Source organism: Corvus hawaiiensis, chromosome 4 (assembly GCF_020740725.1).
Source record: "Corvus hawaiiensis isolate bCorHaw1 chromosome 4, bCorHaw1.pri.cur, whole genome shotgun sequence".
Classification (NCBI taxonomy): Eukaryota; Metazoa; Chordata; class Aves; order Passeriformes; family Corvidae; genus Corvus; species Corvus hawaiiensis.
In genome coordinates, this window is record NC_063216.1 from 73,378,642 (window position 1) to 73,400,525 (window position 21,884).

Here is a 21,884-nt window from a genome sequence, read left to right on the forward strand (position 1 = left end):
ATAAAAAGTGGTCACTCTTAACCTCGATCAGTTCCCAATCCCATTCACCATCTGACCCACAATCAGTATCCTACAGCAAAGCTGTAGGAGATGGATACGGATACAGGCTGCATAAATCACAGCAGCCAGAGAAAGAAAAAGCCATTAACCTACTCAGTAACTTTGTGGAGTGAGACAAGAGCTTCACAGCCCAGAACAAGTTGGAAAGAGTTCAGCTGTGTGGAGTTTGTTACAGTTGAACCAGGATGAATTAACAGTTAGGTATAAAGTCATCATCACCACTTTTTCCTTCTCATAAAAGCTGGTAAAAATTTGCTTCAGTGTCTCTTCCAAACAGGGCTTTCAGACAGTTGAGTATATTGCCTAGGTAAACCAACTTTTTAAAATCATACAATGGTTACCCTCAATTTCCATTATGTAGGTAAATAAGTAGTTTGATCAACTACAATGCTTGCAAACATTAATAGATAGTCTAAGGCTGTTTAATAAGGAAACTAGCACCATTTTGGTTTAGTGTGCTGTGGTGATACCATTAGACATAAAGTTCCCAGAGTTTTCTGTGAGAATTAACATTCAGAAAGGCTAGAGCATGACATCCCATCCCATGATCTAGCCAAGTAAAGCCCATGGGCTACCATTAAATATAGGAGTAGTCCCATCAAATTAAAACTCCCTTCTCTAAGTGCTTTGTCATATTCAGGTCTTAAAGAGTAATTCTCTGTAAAACCAGCAGCCAAGTCTTAAATGGTTCTGCAGCACAGCACACAGCAGGAACTTCAACATGATGCAAAGACAAATCATTCCAACAGCACAAAGTAAAACAAATTGGACCTCAGAGCCCTGGAGTTAGGGTGGAGATCTGGAGCAAGACTGAAACCTCCTTGAGCACTTGTGCTTGGCTCTGAAGTGGTAGCAGGCTCCTCCACACTCCACCCTGCTCAGATGCTGTCTTAGCTCACCAGGGCTGCTCTGAAGGCCTGGGCACTTTTATCACCAGATGAAGCCAGGCAGGGGTCCCATTACTCGGTGGCTGTGGGCATGAGGCACCTTTAGTCATTGGTTGGCCAGGAGGCTCAGAAGGTTGAGCACTGCAGCCATCACCATGAGAGTGGGATTGCTGCTGCCATGGCACCTCCTGTGCAGATGCCCAGCATCACAGGACTGTTTTCAGTCACATAACTGAATTCACAATGTGCGTTGCCACAGCAGCATGGGATGGGAATCGTGATTCCTGTGTTTTGGTTCCAAAACAGAGATACTTTAGCCAAGCCACTGGAGAAGACATAAGGATTCTTAGGAGAGAGAGGAGCAGTAATGGTTTGTGGGCAGCATAAATCCTTCTAGGGTGCCACAGCTGATTCATAGGCTACAGACTGGGCATCCTGTATCTAATACATAGTGCCAGAAAGGAGAGCTCTTCAATGCAGAAAGATCCAGTCACTCTGATGCGGTTGCAGAGAATAAAAGGGAGATAGTTTAACTTAAACCAATCACAATAAAAGATTTTTTGTAGACCTGTTGATTTAGACACACACAGCATGGTGACAGCAATGCAAAATCTAACAGCAGCTACCAGATATATATGTGCAGTGAAAGTGGATTTGGTTGTATATAAAGTAAAAGTCCGATCTTCCAGTCTGTGTACAGTTACAGACACAAATATCAAGTTGCATTATGTAGACAAATAATGCTTTGTCCAAATAGCAGCTCTTCCCTCTCTGATCTGATTCTCTGCTGTCTCTCAGAGCCAATAAGCTACTTTGAAATTTAATAGGGAATTATGTTTCCATAATGGAAATGAATGCAAAGTGGTTATTATAGAGACCTAGACTCAATTTGTGTTTGGTCAAGCCAGAAATGTTTGTTGGGGTGGTGTGGTCCCACAAGAACAGCACACAGCAAAAGGGATCTCAAATTGGACCAGAAATTGTTTGTCTGTTTGGCAAGAAAAGAGGCCTGAAGCCTGAGGCAAAGAAATAATTAGATAGTGAGCTGGGATTGCTGACAGACCACTGAAAGTCCCACTTAGCCAAGCCATTCTCTCATTCCATGAGGGAAGAGAGGACGGCAAGCCTCTGGGAAGATCATTGGTAGGGCTTTTCCCACATCAAATCACACAGGAAGTCTTTTCTTTTTTATTTGTTTTGAGAAGTGAAAGAAAAAAAATACCCCAAAGTAATAAAAATAAAGGAATGAATGGAAGTGTGGCAGGATGGAGGACTAGGTTACGGTGCAGCAGCATCCCCATCTCATGACCCAGGGGCACCCTCAGCAGTGGGTCACACTTATTCACAGGTGACAGCCCACAGAAATCTCTTGGTAAATCTGCCCCTGAAACAAGAGCCCATTTGTTTGAGCTAAGATGGTGCTGTTCTGCCGGGACCAAATCCTTCCTCCTTCACTCTAACTAGTTTGACAGAGGTATGATTGATGGGAGCAGGGTTGGCTTGAGGCAGAACACAAATCCATGCCCGGAAACCATGGCCCCGCTGAAATCACTGGGACAAAACTGCCATTGACTTCGCTGGAGCTGTGATTTCCATAGAGTTTAAGGCCAAAAAGGGACCGCTCACAACCTCCACCCTGACCTCCTGCATAACTCAGCTCCCATAATTTTGCTTGCTGGTTTGTTCAGTGGAGGGAATTACATTTCCAAGGAGGAATTCCTTTTGTTATGTTTGTTTTGTCTTTAAACTGCAGGACGAAAGACTTGGGATTTTGTAACTGCACTCATGCAAGCTGTGTGAAAATACTGTCATTGTTTTAGTTCCATTGTTTAATACCAGTTTTAGTATCAGGATGTCATCCAGTGCTGGCTCTTGCCCATAGCGTAGGCGAGGGAAGGGGTTGCATTTGGACTGTTATAAATGTGCCACATTTCTCTGCCTTTCCCAGAAGCCATTCAGAGCACCCAGTCTGGGTGGTAGTCCATGCATTTGGAGGGATGATTTTTCCTTCTGCATAGTGTGATTTAACAAGGCATTAATCATCTATGAAGTGGCAAGACTTGAAGGACTGGGAGACGTCATATAGGTCAGCAAGTCCAACAGCAATTACAGTTGGTCATTTATTAGATGTTTAGAATCAAAGAAAACTATGGGTCAGAAAGGCCTCTGGAGGTCTCTAGTCCAACCTCCTACCAAAAGTTGGGCCACCTTCAGAGTTTGATCAGGTTACTCATGGCCCTAGTGTTTGACCGCCTGCACTGATTGTTTTGGGGTTTGGGGTTTTAATTTAGGTATCTTCTAATAATTTCCCTTGCTGCAACCCTGCAGCCTGCGTCTTATTGACTCTTACACTTTTGCTGGGCACCTCTGAGCAAAGTCTGTCATCATCTTCTTTGTAAATCCCCTTTGGGTCATTAAACAGAGCTAACAGCAGGTAGATCCGCTGTAGATTTCTGCAGATGGTTTGACTGTGAACAGCCACCAAGCATGAATCTGGAACCCTTGAGAGTGTGTGCATTCAGCCTGTGCCCCATCTCAGGTGATTCAGCACACAGAAAAGAGAAAGAAAATGAGACTGCTGGGCACTTATATTTGGTTCTTAAGAGATCAAATGCAAAATGGTTCACACTGTGTCCCCACAGGATGCCCAGCTATAGCGCACATTCTCCACTTCAGTGCTGAGTCTGGCTCTTCTGGGCACAGCAGGCAGAAAACAGTATCAGGGACCCCATACCCCAACCTCAGGATTTGGAATTATTCCAAAAGGTACTATTTGGGCATGTTTCTCTAGGTACCATAGTTCAAACAGCACTCTGCACCAACCTCCAGTGCTGGCCTTCAGCAACCCCCTCCGTCCTGTGCCTGAGCTGAAGGGCAACACAGGAGCAAGCAACAGCCTCATTACTGCCAGGGGTTCCCAAGTATATGGCATGGTACTTCCACTGAATACTCCGGCAAGGCTCCCTGAGCACAAAGGGGCAGAGCACAGCCCAGCGCACTAACTCAGGTCCCCACACCTCTGCAAAGTCCAGGTCACCCAGGCCATGAGTGACCAAGCCAGAAACAATCATATTTCATTCACAAAACACATTCCCTTCTTTACCAGGAACCTCCAGCATTTTTCAAATACTCTGACACTGACCCTACCTCCTGGCGTGTGCAAACTCCATGGCACCAGCCTCATGGTCAATAAAAATGGTAAAAAATCCTTCAGACTCACATAGCTGAAATGGATGCAGATCCCTGAGCCTTCTCTCCTCCAGGCTCAGCTTAATTAAGGACCATCCAGCAAACCACAAATGTGCTCACAAAAGAAGCTTGCGTCTGAAGGGCTTTGACTGCAGCTCTTTGTAACTAGTCACAAACATCTGGTGCCTGGCAAGCTTGCCTGCCTCTTGGAAGGGGTTTCCAATGAGAAAATTCCTGTAGCTTGCACCTGAATTCTCTGCAGCGCACCATGCAGCACTCAGATCTCTCTCCTGGCTCCTCTTCTAAGCTGCCAGCTTTGTAGAAGCCATTTCTGGCACTGGTTTCCCCATCAAGGCCTCCCCACCCACTCCAACACATTTTAAACAGTGCACGTGGTCTGACAGGGAACAGTTATTTCCTTGAATGTTCAAGGGTTGATAAGCAGTTTTTCAAATTCAAGTGATAGTGTCAGTTCCAGTTTTCTTGGCACGATGAAACAGAGACCACAGCGGGGACAAGGCCCTTGGAGGAGGAGGGAATAAGAGTAATTCTTTTCTCCTCTTTTAGTAGCCCTTTTCACATGCATGTGTGAGTGTGCAGCTGTGCTCAAAAGCCAGTCTCAGGGATACTTCCTTAAGTGTCTGTTGAAGATTAAATCATCTCATGTGCAGCCTGTAATGATGGCCACTAACAAAAATTGTTCCCATCTGAAAGCTGCCCAGAGCTGCATGATCCAAAATGAGCTGCTGACCTCAGAAGAGAACCCAGCGGGCAAACCACCACATCACAGAGACTTGGCCCTCTGCAGCACCGCTAATTGTCCCCTTGTCTGCAGGCACTGAGTGAAGGCAGCTACTCAAGGGCAGGGGAACTGTCCTCTAAGCTTGTGTTAATGATTGACTTTCTCCTAAGCCCCATTTCCAGCGTGTTTGGGGAGATGCTGTCCCAGTCCTTGCTGACATACTTTTTGTCAAAGGGTCACTGCACCTCTGCTACAATCCCAGTAAAACCTATACAAATTGTCCCACCCACAAGTGCAGGCATTGGATTCAACCCAGCAAATTAACCAAAGACAATCATAAGCCAAACAACACAAAACCAGACCCAACCTCAGTGCAGGGAGAGGCAAACCTGCCATGAACCTGGATGCTTTGACTCAAACCAGCCCCAAAACCAGCACACATCTGTTGTCACTGCAGTTCCACAAGACCCTGTTGAAATTATGACCAGCTCCCTGCTGTGGGTCTATTCCCTAGTGAAGGCTGCAATCACCAGCGTGGTAAAAGGATCTTGATGGGTAAAAATTATGCTTCCATTTAGGAAGATCCACTAATGGCACCTTGTGCATCTGTCACTGCATTAACATCAATTTGAGACTGTGCATAAGGCGGGCAACTGGTGAAGGGAACAGCTTGCTTACATTAGGAGGTCTGGCTGAAGGGGGACCTTCGGCTTTGTTTCTCTGGAGGGATTGAGATCAGCTAACAGGAAAGTGGATACTTTCTTGTGGGTATTCACATTTTTGCAGATTGGATTCCTTTTGTATAGGAAGGGAGAGACCTCTCAGATCAGTGTGGGAAAAAGGAGTGGGAGACTGTAGAAAAATACTTGGGGAGCAAATGGAGCATGATTACAGCAATGGTAAAATACACGTGCACATTCTGGAGAGCAGAGCTATGGAATAAAAGACACAAACTCTGGTTGTGGGGTCACTTTCACCCCCTCCCTCCCAAGAGTCTGGATTTGTCTCCTTCTGTGCCCGGCCAAGGAAAATAACAAAACTAAATATAAAAATTCAGCAATCTGGGGAGCTGCTCCAGTGCCCAAAACGTAGGTGTCTAATGCTGTTTTAGGCACTGCTGGTGATCCAAGACATCTGCGTGAGGCTCACAGATACAGCACCGGACCTATGTCAGGCTTCCTCCCACCCAGGGCAGCAGCCAGGGGCCAGGCAAGGAACCCTGGGGCATGGAAAAGGGCACTCCATGCCTACATTTGGGCATCTGAACAGCTTCCCCAGAGCCGTGTGTGTTTGGACAGTTGGAGTTAATCATCGAAGAGAAACGAGAAACAGAGCTTCCGTTAGCAAACAGCACTGGGAGATTTGGTAGCAGAGAGGGTAAAATAGAAAAGGATCCGAGCACAGGGGACCATCCGGCAGAGTCAGAGGGGGAGGATGGGCAGGAGAGCATCCAAATAGAGCAGCTGCCAGCAGCTCAGAAAAGTTTCAAATTCTTCCTGCGCCACGCCGAAGTTTAGTCATAAATGACAACGGGGGACCTGGGGACAGAGGGATATTTTCTGAAGGGTGTGATCTGCTGGCTGTTTAGACTCTTATGTGTTCCACATGTCTGAGCGCCTCCCAAACACGTCCTCTGCACATGCCGTGCAGCACAGCCGCGCTGTCCTCCCCGCCTTGTGGACAGGCATCTGGAAGCATGGAGGGATGTTTTCAGCTTGACCCCAGTTGTTGTCTGTGGGAGTTTAAGCCCCAAACTTCCTTTTCATGCCTTTGAAGCCAGGCGCTTAAAGAGGAGTCAGACTTCAGCTTCCAGCTTAACCCTTTCACCCTGTGTCTGTCCTCCCTCAGTGGGTAAAATAGTGGGTGTTTCTGTGCTTCATTTGGTATTTACAACTTTTACGCAGCAATTAATATTTCCAGTGGAGGAATAAAATAACCCCCTAAGGACAATGCAACTCAACCTTTCAGACTTCTCATCTCTCCTGGCCCCCTTCTTCCCCTGCCCCCTGCAACGTGGACAGCCCCAGAATATGGGGCAACTCAGTGCCCTTCTTACTCCCCACCCTTCCTTCCAAGCACCCTGTTACAGAAAGGGAAAAAAAATAATGGAGAAAAAAACCCAACCTTACTTGGAAACTTTAACAAACAAATATTCTCAGTTCTGCTGCCCCCATAACACCAGCAAGGAGAAAATTTTGGGTCCTCTCTGGAGGTTTGTTTTATTCTCTAGATTTCAGCTCCGCCAGCAGCTATATCTGTGTAAATCAAATTACGCCTCCTGTTTACTTATCTCCAGAGCGCTGACACTGGCAACCGAGGTTTATCTCGGCGTGTCAGGAGCTAGCGCCTTCCTCGGGGGTAGAACAGGAACTCCATAGAAGCTACTTGGAGTGGGAGAAGGAGTGTAAATCAGGGAAAACTCTGCTGGCTGTGCTCCCCAGCAGCGGGGCTACGTTCCCCAGCTCTGTTGCTTGCTAGGGGCAGTGCAGGGAAGCTGAAGTTCGCGATGCCCAGGGGGGTGGAGGCTGCCTCCTCCCTGTGGATTAGAAGCCTGGAAGCCAGAGTTTGGATTTCGGTTTCCTCATTTGTAAGGAGGAGGCAGTGGTGGAGCTGCCCGCGGTGGTGACGGTGTGGTGGTTTGCGGAGCTGGCACTGTTTGGCTGTCACCGCGTCCTTCGCTGCTCCTGAGGTCGGTCCGCCCTCCTGCCTGGGAGATGGGGGTTATTTCACGGCAGAAGTGTGGGCACAGGGACCGTGTGAGAGCATCCCACTGCCCAGGAGCACGCAGGGCCCTCCAGGGCTGGCCCATGCTGACTCAAGGGCGAGGGTACGCCGCATTTTGCTCCCATGGAAAGCTTCGTGCCTCAGTTTCCCCCTTGGTGGTAGTGTTTGCTTTGTCCCAGTGCTGCTCTGAGATGCCCCGGCAGGGCAACCTGTAAAACAGGAGCTGGGATATGACCTGCTCATTGCCGTGTTCTGTACTGCCGGGAGCACCTGGAGCCTTGGGCATCGCCACCACGAGCCTGACAGCACCTGGGACAGATAAGCTGACTCCACTCGGCTCATGCTTGTGCCAGTTTTACGTGGAATGCGGGATAAAAGCAGAGCCTGGGTATCGCACTTGGGTGGAGCGGGGCGAGACGCCCTCATGGGGGTCTCACCTCCTTCACCCCGGGGAAAGTCTGCTGTGCCAGGGGCCGATGCACCCACCCCAGGTCCCAGCCCTCCAAGGAAAATGTAGTCGAATCCCGTTTGCCCAGAATTTACATGTGTTTCAACGCGTTTGGCCCCGCAGAGTGAAACCGGCGCCCTTCCCCGCCTGCCCCCGGCACCGAGCCCTCCGCGGGCAGCGGGGGCCCGGCGGGCGGGAGGGAAGGAGGGACAGAGGGAAGGAGGGACAGAGGGACGGAGGACGCCGCCCGCCCCGGGGCTGCCCCGCGGGTCCGGGGCGGGGGGCGCGGGCGGGCCGGGGCGGAGCGCAGCGCAGCGGGGCATTCCCGCCGCAGCGCCGGGAGGAAGCGGCGGGCAGGGCTGGGCGAGGCAGCGCGCGGAGGCGCCTCATCCCCTTCTTCTCCCCGCAGATCTTCCAATGGAGGCAGCTGGAGAACCTCTATTTCCGCGAGAAGAAGTTTTCGGTGGAGGTGCACGATCCGCGCAGGTGAGCCACGAGACGGGCCGGGCTGAGCCGGGCTATGCGGTGCCGAGCCGGGCTGAGCCGGGTCCTGCCGAGCCGCCCTGCCCCCGCCGCTGTGCGGGGCTCGCTGCGCTTGGTAGCTGGGGAACACGTAAGAGAAAGGCAGCGGGTACCAAGCCGGGGGCTGCTGCTTCCTTCCAGCGGGACGTTTCGGCTTCTGGTGTGCGTTTTTGAGGGTGTGTTTCCCCTCGGCTCCTAGCGGTATGCTTTTTTCCCCTTCCCTCTGTTCTGGCACCTTGTGACCCCCGGGACTGTGCAGCTCCGGTGCCCCAGCTGCAGTGCCGGCAGCCCCCTTGCGCGAAAGGGGGGTTTGCCTTGTGTCCGTGTTTCATTCAGAGCCCGGAGACGAGCGCCAGATTTTGTACTCACATGCTTTTTTGTAAATAAATATTCAGTAGTACAACCGAAAGGAATGGCACGGAACCAGACTTTTACCGGCAGCCTGAATGAAAGCCCATCAGTCTTTTTGGCACAGGAGTCTTTTTTTCTTACTTTGGAATCCTAATGTGAGAGTTCAAGGGACTCTGTGCATCCCATCAGTGCGTTTAGCACTGATGGTGTGTTTCAATTACTGGATGGTTACAGCACACAGTGTGTGCATGGCTCTGAAAGTTATTCTGACTAAAAGCAATGTTTCACTTGCACTGTAAGTATGATACCACTGATGGAAACCATCTCTCTGCCCAGACTGATTTGATGATCTGCTGGTAGCAGTGTGTTTTGCTGATCACTCAGCTGTGATCCTGTTTCACCTGTTTCCCATGCCTATCTGTGTACTAATAGATGTACTTTTATTAGGGGAATTTTGCATGCAATTTCTATCCTTATTTACCCTGATATGAGCACAGTCACACCAGTACAACAGTGCCTGTCTGCAGAGGTGCATTTTGTTAAAACAAGCACCAAGTAAAGCAACTCATGTCATTGTGCAGCTCCGGGTCAGCAGAACCTCAAAGCATCTGCTTAATATTAAGCATGTAAACAGTCGCATGAAACCTAGCAGAGCAAATTCCCAAAGTTGAGAATACACTGGGAGATCTTCCAGCAGCAGGATCTGGGGGTAGTGCACTCCTTCCCCCACTGAGGCTCTGGCAGCCGGTGAGGCGTCAGAAACACGTGCTCTGAGTGACCAACAGCCAGGAGCCCCTAAATGTCCTAAGTTCTGCCTGTTTCCTGGAAGGAGCAGTTGCAAGAAAAAGAAAGGAAATAGCTCTGGGACCTTAAAATCATGGTGACATTTGCAAAGCGATGTCATGCATGAAATGTGACCACACAGAGCAACCTCTTCTCTTTCATTTGTATTTAGGTGATAGGAATTAGTGACACAGAAGAGCTTCCGTTTTTAATTCCATTGCATTGTTTCTCTGACTCAACACCAGGAGGACAAAGCCGTGCCCCAGGTTGTCAGCCTGGTACTTTCTTGCTACAAGGGAATTAGTTTGGTTGGGTTTTGTATCATTTTGATTGGTTTTTGTATCCAGAGTGCCCCCATCCAGGTGGAACTGGTACTCAGGCTGTAATGCAGCACAGCACGTTGCAGTGGCGTGGTGGGAAGACAGCTCGGGTTGTAGTCTCCCAGCCAAGTGGGATGGACTCCTGCAAGGAGTTGTTCAGCTTGCGGAGGCGGAGGAGTAGCCAATGCAGTGCTCTCTCCACATTCCTCTCCTCGTAGCCAAACCAGAGCCTGAGTCAGCGAAGCCACAGTCAGGAGAGCAAGCGCAGCTCTGTGGTTGTGGCCAGGGCTGGGCAGCACAATGTATGTTTTTAAGCCCTGCCTCTGCCCATGGCTTCCTGTCCCCAACAAGCCATTTAACCTCCTTTCATTGCACTTACTTATCCCATAAAGGAGGAAAATGATACATTTTAGGGGCTATCAACAGGGTTAATTCCATAGCACATGTAGCATGCATGGAGGGAAGTCATGGAAAAAACACCCATGGGCCATCTCTCTCAGGTCTTCAAACACAGCTGTGAAAAGCAAATCCACAGCTCTGACCAGCAAAGTCTGCAGACGCTCTAACGGAGTCTGCTGTTCTGATGGGGAAACATGTACAGGTTCCAAAAAGAAAAAAAAAATAGAAATCACTGCTTTTAGAGTAAGAAGATGAATGGTTTGCAGAGTATGTTTCTAAGAATTCAGGAGTAACTGCATTTGAACTGAATATGATGACACTAGAATTAAGGCCTCAGCCCATGTTTGAGTGCCTAAATGCCTTAGAGCCTTACATGCCAATGTGCTGCAGTGGTTTGTGTCCTTAGACCAATATAAAGCATCCAGAGTTGGATCTACTCTCCAGTCTCAACTTTAAGAACACCTCCCAGCACAGCCTTCATTCCCTGTCCAGTGACAGGAGTGAGGCAGCCCAGCACCATCAGCTGCTGTCCTGTTGCATCCACGGAGGCTTTTCTCACAAGAGCAATACTCCTAATGGGACAAGGTCTCTAGCACCATTCACAAGGAAAGGACTCGGTACAGGGTAACACTGAAACATGAGATCCCAGTTGTCTCAGAGTTTATTTGCTTTGGCCACAGCGGTTTTCTCAGAAATTTCGCTCTGATTTGTAGCTCCATAATTTGACTTTAACACATTTTGAAGCACTGAAAAGGCCCTGATGCAATGGCTGTCAGCCCTCTCCCAGACTGAATGTTGCCAGCAGTTCTCATTTTGCTGCAGAGTTTTGGTTTTCTTACATTCTTGGCTCCATCACAACTTTCTTCAGCTGTTCACCCCTCCATGTTCACCTCCAGCTTTGGACAAGGCACTAGCCTACAAGCACCAGAAGAGAGGTGGCCACTGCATGGACAGGTGGGGAACCTTAGCAGGCTTGAGGACTTGTGAGTGCTGGTAAAAGAGTTGACTCTCCCTTGCAGAGCTCCTGGGCTGTCCTGCAGTGTCACCTCCACACCTGCATGGCTCAGAGTCCCTGCTGACTGTGGACTGTGGCAGGCCCTCTTCAGCACCCCTGCTCCCCAGGCTGTCTCTTGCACTGGTCCCTCTTCACCATCCATGTCCCCAAAAGTGTCATGTTTCTGAGCAAGCCTTTGTACTCATGTCACATCATTTCATAATCCTACTCATCTTAACAGACTGGAGAGGAGGCCCTCATTTATTTGGGGCTCTGTAGGTCAGTGGTGTGGTTTATTCCAGCCAGAGCTCCACCCCTGCAGTGGGAAGAGTTCCACAGACCAGGATGCTGAGAGCCTGGATGTGTGCTGTGCTGGTGTCAGGGGCTCTGCTGCTCTGGTGGGGTTGCTTTTGAGGGATGGGGAGGAATAATCAAGCAGGTTTGTACAGCTGTGAAAGCATGGGGAAACCTAGCCTGTGTTTTTTTGCTAATGTTTGAGAACAATTGGGAGTCCCAGAGAAGAAATATTTAGCTCTTATTTTTCCTGTTTATAAATCTACTCAGCTAATCACTGAGTCCATTCTTCTCTCCAGGGCACTAGGCAGCCCCCTCTGAGCCTCACAACTCCCTGCTCCCATACCATGTGGCAAATCCTGTTACATCTGTTTGTAAGTGGGGAAATCAAGGTTCCTGAAGAGTTTTGCTCACATTTCCTAAAGTAGCCACTGATCCTGTGGATCTTCAGTTGTTACCTGGGTCCTAATATTTGAGAGCCACTGTCCAAAGCCAGAGGTAGTGGAGGGTGTGAGGACTTAGCCTCAGATGTCTCTGCATGTGATGAGACACAGAGGATTCACGCAGGCTTTGACCTTGGTGACTCCACTGGGATATGCAGCAAGTCAACATCAGCTCAGACAAACCCAGAGATACAGTCTGAGCTGGACAAACTGGATGATCTTTACCGTTAGTCCTCTGGAGCTTGCTATCCTGAGGAGATATTTAAAGTAAATGCTCCCATGGCTTGATTAGATACTTATTCCTGGTTTCTAAGCATTTTTTCCCATTAGCACAAGGGTTTACAAAGTAAAGACAGCAGCTTTTACTATGAGATCTGTGACAGGTTCTGCCACAGAAGGCAATCTGGTGAAACCTTTGTGTAACCCCAGTTCATTTTTTTCTCCTCTCCAGGGCATCTGTGACCAGGAGGACTTTTGGGCATAGTGGCATCGCTGTGCATACGTGGTACGCCTGTCCAGCACTAATAAAGTCTATCTGGGCTATGGCCATTAGTCAACATCAGTTCTACCTGGACAGGAAGCAAAGCAAGGTGAGCATGGGAAGTGCACATTGTAGTGGGTGAGTCCTTCTCACTCCTCACTATCCCAGCCAGGCCAAGTCCAGATGGTGGCTTCTTTCCTGCCCTCCCTTTCTACTCAAGATCAAAAAAAAAGGCAGATCGACTCAAGATATTGGCTAATCTTGACCTGATTGAGAAAATTTATATTGAATTCATGCCTATGGGAGTAAGGATTGAGGAAAAGGTTGTCTTGAACTGTGGCCAAATTGAAGGAGCCAAAGTTAGCAAGCAGATAGGGTCACATCCCTGTCTGGATGGTTTCCACGTCTTGAACTCTGTCATAAAGTTAGGGCAGCTTCCCAATAACTGAGTTCAAAGAAGCTTCACAATCTACAACTGTTTTTGGATTCTTCTTGCTGTTCCTTGCTTTTTACTGTTGTATTTCCCTAGAAATGAGGGGTAGGGATATTATTTTAGGAGGGGGGCAGGAGGTTTGACAGCCTGGCCATACAAGGAACGATCGCAATCTGGTACTGCACAAAGGGCCACGCAATACACAAAAGAAACCACCTTGAAACCAGAGGAGTGTGTGTTCTCCCTCTTAATTCCTTTCATCAGTAATTTTAGGCATACCCAGAGCAGCAGGAGATCACTTTGATCACTTAGAGATTACTTTGATACAGAGAAAAGACTTCTCATGCAGACTTCCCTCTCCATACGAGCACACTGGAGTAAAGCTTCACAGAGAAGACAGAGCCTGTATTGAGTGGGTACCTGCATTGGCCCTCATCTCTGGTAAAATGGCAGAACGTGCAGGTGATGATCCTCCAAATGCCTGAAACAATCTTAATATCTTGCTATTTTTGAAAGCACTGCCTGTATTTTCAGGCCGAGGCTGCTCCCTTCCTTGCCCAGGCCCTGGCCCTATCAGGTCCCTTCATGAGTCAGTTCAGCCCACTAAACTGGCAGAAAAATATTTCTTTTTCCTGCTTTTCTTTATTGCATTATTTTTTCTTCCAGTCAAATGAATCAAGTTGGCTTTCTGGGATTATGTGGAGGGCCGTGAGTGGGCTGTTAGTCCCACTCGTTCTAAGCCCTTCTGATATTGCTTTCCCCATCATGAGCTCTGTGACTATTGTAGAGTGGGTGGACTTTTGGATGGTTTTGGGCATGGTTGCACCCACTTTGGCCATGTCTCATCTAATGCAATTTCACCTTAGTTGCTGTAAGCTGTATTGAATTTAGGATGTAGCCAACTTCCCAACCCTGCCTAAGTGCCAGCTGTAAATATGGACAAAATTGCATATTCACTGATACCAAGGGATGCCTTCCTCTCCCCCTGCTCTGCTCAGGACCTTCAGGGCAGTGCACAGTCCTCTCTGTCAACTCAGAGATAGATTTCAATGAAACAGAAGTTTATTTTTCTTTACTTTTAGCCAGATGGATTTGCTGATCTAGCTGTAAGGTATTTAGGTCACAAGCAACCAACAAACAAAAGGAGATTCCCTCCTCCTCCTCCTATTTCTTTGGTAAGAAACCAGGTCTCAGAAACACTCAGGACTTCCCTTCAGTGACTCCTTTTGTTGTTGGTAGATTGTGTTTCAATCTGATCTCCCCTCTCTCACACTCCTACAGGCAGCACCACCCACCAGCCCTCGTTTGTCAACCTGTCACGTCTGTGACCATGTCAGCATGCTTTGTCACAATAATCCCAGTGGTCATGCTGAGGCTTTGAAGTTAAGGCGTACAAATATTTTTGTCCCTTTCTCTTAAGGGAACTGGTATCTTCGTCTGTTGTCCTCATCTTTGACGTATTGACACTGTCAATATTGATAGATCCATCAATTTTAATTGATCTGTTCAGTTCATCCTGCTGGTCACTTCAAGGACACTGTGCTCATATGAGCTTCGCTTTGGAAAACTAGTAAATCATATCGCAGAGAGGGGTGATGTGAAATGTCTTCGGTTCAGCTCTCAGGGGCCTAGACAAACATTTATTGAGTTTCAGGTCGCATGGGTTTGCAGCCCCTTAAATCTCAGGCCCCACTTCAATTGAATCCTCAACTTCAAAGCAAAACTTAGATATTCCTTCCTTTCATGTCTAAACTTGGCATTTCATATCATTTTGACAAAAGAAAGAAAAATAAAAAACAAACTTAGAGGAAAAAGCCTGCTGGAGCTCACTGCAGCTGAGCATTTGCTCCAGTGATGTAGATTAGATGGCGGGAGATGTGACATAATGATAAAGAAAGCTTGAACTCTGTTCTCCTCACATAACTGGGCACCAGTTGGATCTGGACCAACAGCTCCACTGGAAAGAAAACCCTTCATTTGATTTTTAAAAGAAATAAAATCCGCTTTGCCTGGATTCTGGCACTTTTGCAAGTGAGGTCCCCGACGTTTCTGCAGCCTCACTCCATGTTGAGCTCCTGCCAGCTCTCCGGGTTCCCAGCGTCTCACTCCCCACTGATCTGTCTCTCTTTCCCTGCAATTGAAGCGTAACGTGGAGACTGAAAAGATCCCCAGCTTCCCAAGTGAGCTTGTCAGCGTGCACCACTCCTGTCAGCTTCCCCTTTTTTTTCGGGAGACAGATGCAGCAGGACTTCAAGGCATGTCTTTGCTCTGGTGTCTGCACTGAGTCAATCAAACGTTTGGCCTAGAAACCTTGAGAAATCCCATTTTGTGGGAATTTTCAACAGCATGTTCCTCCAAGTGCAAGGCTTTTTGGCTGAATGAACTGGTAGAAAATAGGCCAAGGGTTTCAAGGAATCACCTCCAGCAAAGCCCCATCACTGCAGCAAGAGGGATAAATTCATCCCTAGTGTCCATCTTCTTCCTCATTTCACTTATGGATTTTTCTTCACCCTCTGACCCTGTCAGAACAGCACTGGAGATCAGTTTGGCCCCATGCTTTGAAATGACTCATGAATGAGCCAGTCTTCCTCCATCTAAATGAGACTTGGCAGGTCTGCACTAAGTGCTTTAAAATTTCTGAGCCTGGAGGGACTGCGGGGCTCGGGGGAGCACTAATGGGGTGTAACCCAGCTTTGCAGTGCTGCGCTGCAGCACACAGCCTGCACCGGCCTCGCGCTGGCTGCTGCTCAGTGGCCTGTGTGAAATAAGCTGTTGGTCTGATTCCTGCTGCTGCTGAGAGCCTGTCCAATGCATGAGACCACCTGACGCTGACTGGCACTGCTGTAGGCAGCAGAGGCAGCAGGGACTGAGCAGCAAAGAAAATTAACCCCATTCCTTCCAGGAAATGTTTCATCCACACTGTGCAGTGCAGGGCACCATTAGCACAACTGTGATCAGATCTAAAACCTTCTCCTATGTCTTCAGCAGGTTTGAATTGTACCCTCTGTGGAGGAAGCTCACTCTGTCCTGCTAATCCTGTCTGCTGGTTTGTTCTTCCTCTCTCCTGGCTTCAGGGATGCCAGGCTTTGGTCTTATATCATCTTTTCATTTGCCCTATGTAGGGCACACTTCCAGCCACTGCTGGCTTGGCCAGGACCACAACAGCACCCAGCAGCCACATTGCCTTCACTCAGCACTTTGGTTGGTGCCCAGTCAGACAGGTAGAGCCACAGTGTGCCCTAATTTGTATTCTGAACATGAATGGAAATAAACTGCAGGGCTTCTTGCTGTAACTATCCTACAAAAACAGGAAAACCTCATGGAGCAGGAGGACCTGTCTGTGCAGACTTGGGGTTTGTGCCTTTCTGGGGCATGCAGTGCCAGGACTCAGTGTGTTGGGTCAGGCAGACACTGGATTTGATCAATATAGCTGTTTCCAGAGTTATACAAGGTACACATAACCCTACATATATGTATGTACATATACAGCATATATACAACTGCAGGGAATTTATCTGCAGAACAAAGGCAGTTGCAAGGCTTGTTACCTCCAAAGGTCTGGCATTGCAGCAAGAAAGCAGTTCATGCTTAGGCTAACCAAGATTTCAGTAGAAAGAAATCTCATTAGATAAAAGCAGTGATTTTCCTCCTCACCTGGAACTATCCTTTCAGAGCTGTTGTGGTGGCAAAGTCCACTTTATACCTCCCTCTGTTGCTTTCAAATTGGTCTCTCCCTAAACCACTGTGCTAGAAAGTTCTCCCTTTACCGAGATTCCGCTGGTCACTGGCCCTCTCCCCCCTCCCATCCCTTTTCCCATTGGCCCCTGTTATGTCTCTCATCCTTGCTTCTGCCCCTGAGCCCTCAGACTATTGGCTTCTGATGCTCTGCCCGCCTTTGGGAGCTCTCAGGATAAAACCACGTGTGGGTTCTGTTCTTGCTTCTTTGTCCCTGCTCCCTTCGGGTGTGTTGGTTCCATTGAGCGCCTCGGCAGTGCAGGCAGAGAACCCCTCTCACCTCTGTGTCTCCGGTTCGTGCCCAGGCTGTGGGTGTGAGCGGCTGTTCGTGACCACCTGTGAAGGTGAGATCGTGTGCTCGCGTGGGTGCTGGCAGCGCCGCCTGAGCGCTCCACGAGGGACCCTGTGGAAAACGATTCACTGAAGCCCTCCTTTCATACAGAGATACTTGAAGAATATGTTTCACAGGCCTTGTTTCTGACCAGGAACATCTGATCCAAGAAGCTAAAGAGTGCTGTCCTTCTCCTGGGGCTGATTTTAGGGAGGAACTGCTGGAAATGAGACATGTCTAACTGGTTTCAGCATTAGTTGAAGAGGGCTAGTACTGGTTGACTGATCTGCTCCGATATCTTGTCAGGTAGTTCAGCCTCTGCACTCAAACAAGTGAGACCACACGCCCTGTTATTGGCATTGTTATGGAAATAAGCCTGTGAGGCATTTGGGTACTTCGAATGGTAACAATGGAGCCTATAAATACCCAAGAATATTAAATTATGATAATACTTCTGAGGGTGTTTTCATTGTAAGGCTTTCCTAGTACTTTCTTCATTTACAGTCTTAAATTAATCTTAAAAATACAGTGTGCAACAGGGAGACATTTTCTTTCCCTTATTATTTCACTGATATGCAAACAGAGGTGGGGATCACTAAGAACTTAACCTTAAGTGTCTTACCCAAAGCCCCACAGCACATCAGTAACAGAGCTAAGAAGCTCAGTGGTGCGCACTCAGCCATCAATTCAGCCTTAGTTCTTGTTGGAATGGTTACTTTTTCCTGAAGATATGAAGTAACACTGAAAATCCCATCATGACAAGTGTTCCTGGTTGTCCTGTTTCATGTTATTTCCAGCGGGAACAGATCACACCCTGGTATGTGGACATCAGTCAGCTTTGATTTGTTAGCACAGTAATGATGTGCCCATCCTCTGAGCTGTATGGCCAGGGCTGAGCCTCTTCTGGCCTTAAGAAGGTGCAGAGGTGAATGCTTAGGTGATCTTTAACTGGGGCTTCGCCCCTTTTTTGGATAAAACTCTTCTTGCAGTTGGAGAGTCTTGGCAAAATGTGACAACAACTTTCCATGTTCTGGGAAATTAAATTTGCAGGTCAGTGGCCCTGCAAGGACAAGTTAATTGAAGCTCAGAAGCATAGGGCTTGTAAGATTTGAGCAATGGGCTGAGATGACTGTTGGAGGTCCATTCCAGCTGAAATATTCTATTCTATTTTCTAGGTTTACATACTATGCATTATTTACTTTCTTGTAATTACAAATTGCAACAATCTTGTTGATATTTGGTGCTGAACAATGGCCATGCCCTAGTGTGACCAGTTACTGAGCTGGGCTGGCTGTTGTTTCTTACTGGAGTAATGTTAATGCTTTGAAGGGGTCCCTCACAGTAGGGGCGCTTCATGCAGCTTGTTAGTCTGGACAATAACCTGAATGTGTTTTCCTGTCAGGATTTTCTTCCAACTTCTCATGACAGCCATTTAAGCCATGTCCTCACTGTCTTGTTCCAAAGCTTATTGCTGATTTGTGAAGGCCGCTTCTGGCTTCCTTTAGATGCTAGAGATGGTCTTTAGCCTTTGAGCTTTTCAGCAGGTTATTATGATGGCATTTCTGAAGGTTTCTTATTGTATGTGGTAAAACAGTGGCTCCATACATCCTTTGTTTAAGAGAGAAAAATGTGCATGGCAAAGCAGAGAAAAACCCAAACAACAGGAAGCGATGCCAGAATTGTACCCACTTAAGAATGTAAAAAGTACAGCAGTGAATACTGTGCCAGATTGCTTCTATTCTTGTAAAATAATCCAAGTTTGCTGTGGAGGCCTGTTTCCTGCCACAGTGAAAGGTCTTTTTTCTTCTGTGAGCTTTCAAGAGCAAATAGAAGTTAGATCATTACTAACTCCTGTGTCCACCTCCAGTCCAAGATTCATGCTGCAAGAAGCCTGAGTGAGATTGCGATTGACCTGACCGAAACTGGAACCCTCAAGACCTCAAAGCTGGCCAACATGGGGAGTAAAGGCAAAATTATCAGCGGAAGCAGCGGGAGTCTTCTGTCATCAGGTAGGTCCTTTGTCCTGTAACTGGAAAGAATATGGTGGGAAGGGCCATGGCCATGGTATGATGGGGAGCAGCCAGAAGCTGCACTGCAGAAATGAAAGTCACTTCCCTTTAGACTTTCTGTCTGTCCAGGTGGCAGTCCATCTCTCAGCACATTGTTCCACAAACAGCACAGGCAGCAGCCTCCCTCTCCCTCTTTACCACCACTCATTTCCTCCTTGACTCCAGGATGTCATCTCCAACCTCTCAATTTCCAACTGAAACCTGGTCTCCCTTCACAATTTCTACCCTAACCATCCCTTGGTATCCAGCATCCTGAGGCAGATGGGTTTGTGAAGGAGTCCCCAGCCAGCACTGGGGAAGCAGCCAGCCAGTGCAGCTCACAAGGAAAACTGAGGCTGGGAACTGGTGATGTTCTTCTGCATTGTTGAGATAGGGTGTCTTCTTCACAGAGTGCACATCTGCTTTGCCTCTGTGTTGCTGGAATTTGGCTGCTCTCCCAGGCTCAATAGAACTATTCCCTAGCACTCTACCAAACTAGTGCCAGGGTCCAGGAGGTTTCTTGTTGTGGCTTAGAGCACTTTCCTGTGTGAAGAAGATGTAATCTGTGAGAGAAACCCAAGGGAAGGTAATGCAGAGGAGAGCTAGAGCATGAGGAGAGAAGGACTGGAGAAGGGGGTTCAGGAGGTTGTCTGTGACTCTTTGATACTCTTCTGTCAGTCTGAACCAGGCAAGCTGTGTGCAAAACAGGGATAAATGTCACTGCACGCATAAAGCAGGGGTTGATATTTAGCAAAGAGCTTGAAGCTGCTTAGGTGAGCTATTCAGGAGGGCAGTGTTGCTGGTATCACTGTAATTAACAGTTTCAGACAATTAAATACCTTCTGTTAAGCATTGTATCAAGTTATCAAAACCAAATGTGTTGAGATGTGTAACAGCACAGAATAACCTTCTTATACTTGCACAAGGGAAGAGCCCATGTAGGAATGCAAATGCTTTAAAACTGAACCCACACTGATGTAGTAGATTAGCTTTGCATCACTGTATCCTTCATGTCTCTTAAAAGGCACACTTTCCTGCTTGGTAAATGTTCAGCAAGGGGTTAAAATGTGCAGTGCTTTCAGAGCTGCTTGCTGTGCAATTCCTTGCCTTGCCTGCAAACAGAGTTGCCTTTCTGTTCCTGAGGCCTTCCCGACAAAGTATACAATCCACTGTCTGTGCCTCCCATCGCTTAGGGAGTTGCAGTAGCTCAGCAGCTCCCAGATTGGTGTCGGGTTGTTGGAACTCTTTGTTTGTTTGGCATTTTTTCCAGCTCTCCTGCTGGAAAGTAAATAACGTTAAGTACCCCAAGAAAGTTCTTAAGGTCTTTCCAAGATCTCAGCCTCCTGGGCACTATTCCCAAGTTTGTGAGAGCTACTTGGTAATAATCCTGTTTCCATGTTAATACATGGACTTTTTGTGTTCCTCGAGAAAAAACAGTGGGGTCTGCTTCTGCTCTTACACCTAGAGAGAGCAGTAGCCAGGTGAAAGCCAGAAGCAAATCAAGCCCAGAAAAGCTGCTGTGGGGCCAACATCTATCAGGGTTAAGTGGATGGAAATTCCAAACTGGGAGCTGCCCGTGCTTTTATTTCTGTACATTTGTGCTCCCTGCACCTTTCTGGCTGAGCACAGGATTTGTACACTCATCAGAATTGCACTAGTGACTAGACCCACCCAGAGTTCATTGACCAGGTGAGTAATTTCTTCAGTCCTGGGTAGGTGGATCTGCCTACCTGGGTGCCTTCATAGGGCTGTGTGAACCTCTGTTTGTATCAAGGTGCTGCTGGTGGGTCAGGCAAGCACGGCTCCCTCTGTGTTCCTTTCTTCAGAGCTGCCTGTTACATCCTGCCAGCTCCGAGGACAGGGCTCTCACAAAAATGGTGAGGAAAGCTGAAGGGGTTGCTGCTGTTGTGTGTGTTCCAGCAGCTACAAGAAAGTATTGAGAGATGTCTGGCAGAGTTCAGGTATGAGGGAATTGGAAACCCTGGATTGCTTCCACACAGTCACTCAGACCTCTCTGCTCCAAGAGCCCCTTGCCTCAAGCCTGGCTGGTGGAGGTGGCCCATCCCTGTCCCACTGGATGGGAGGGGGCATTCATTGCCTGGCCCAGTCACTGGCTCTGTCCCAGGCTTTCTGTTTCCTCCCATTGTGCCAAACATTATCGGCACACAGCCACAACAATGATGGGCTATCGCAGTACAGCCTGCACACTGGAGAGAATAACTGCAAATGATTAAGTGGCCACAGTAGACTTCCAGGCTATAAATATCTCAAGTGACTCGAAATCACAAGGTCAGGACTGAATCTCTGTTTTCCCCCACTTCCCTACTATTCTCAGTCATTTTTTTCCTGAAAATTATTTGTAGTCATTTCCTCCCTCCATCTCACTCCTCCTCACTGGAGGGGCTGTCAGCACTGAGGAGCATGCCAAAACTGGCATGTCTCCCCTGGGCTTGCAGCAAGTCTGCAAGGAAAAGTCTGTTGTTGCTTCCAGCTGTCACACTGTCTGGAGAAGATCCTGCTGTGCAGTATGAGGCAGTCGCTGCCCCATACCACTTACAGTCTCAAGAGACAGCAGAGGGGAGATGGAGTCTTACACTGGGAAGTGGCTTCCTCATGATCACAGCAATTCAAGACCAAAGCTTCAGGTCCTTCATTTTTCCCACGCTCTTGATCTCAGTCTGTCCACTGCAGATTTGTAAT

General features: G+C 48.0%; 1 protein-coding gene across 10 annotated transcripts in view; it reads left to right on the forward strand.

Annotated features, from left to right (window-relative positions):
* FRMD4A (FERM domain containing 4A) overlaps window positions 1-21,884 on the forward strand; it is a 362,726-nt gene that overhangs the window by 314,384 nt on the left and 26,458 nt on the right. For all 10 annotated transcript variants that reach the window (XM_048302660.1, XM_048302658.1, XM_048302659.1 and 7 more), the window contains 3 exons: window positions 8,460-8,536; window positions 12,608-12,746; window positions 19,004-19,145. In XM_048302660.1, coding sequence (XP_048158617.1) covers window positions 8,460-8,536; window positions 12,608-12,746; window positions 19,004-19,145 — 358 coding nt within the window. The remainder of the gene's footprint in view (window positions 1-8,459; window positions 8,537-12,607; window positions 12,747-19,003; window positions 19,146-21,884) is intronic.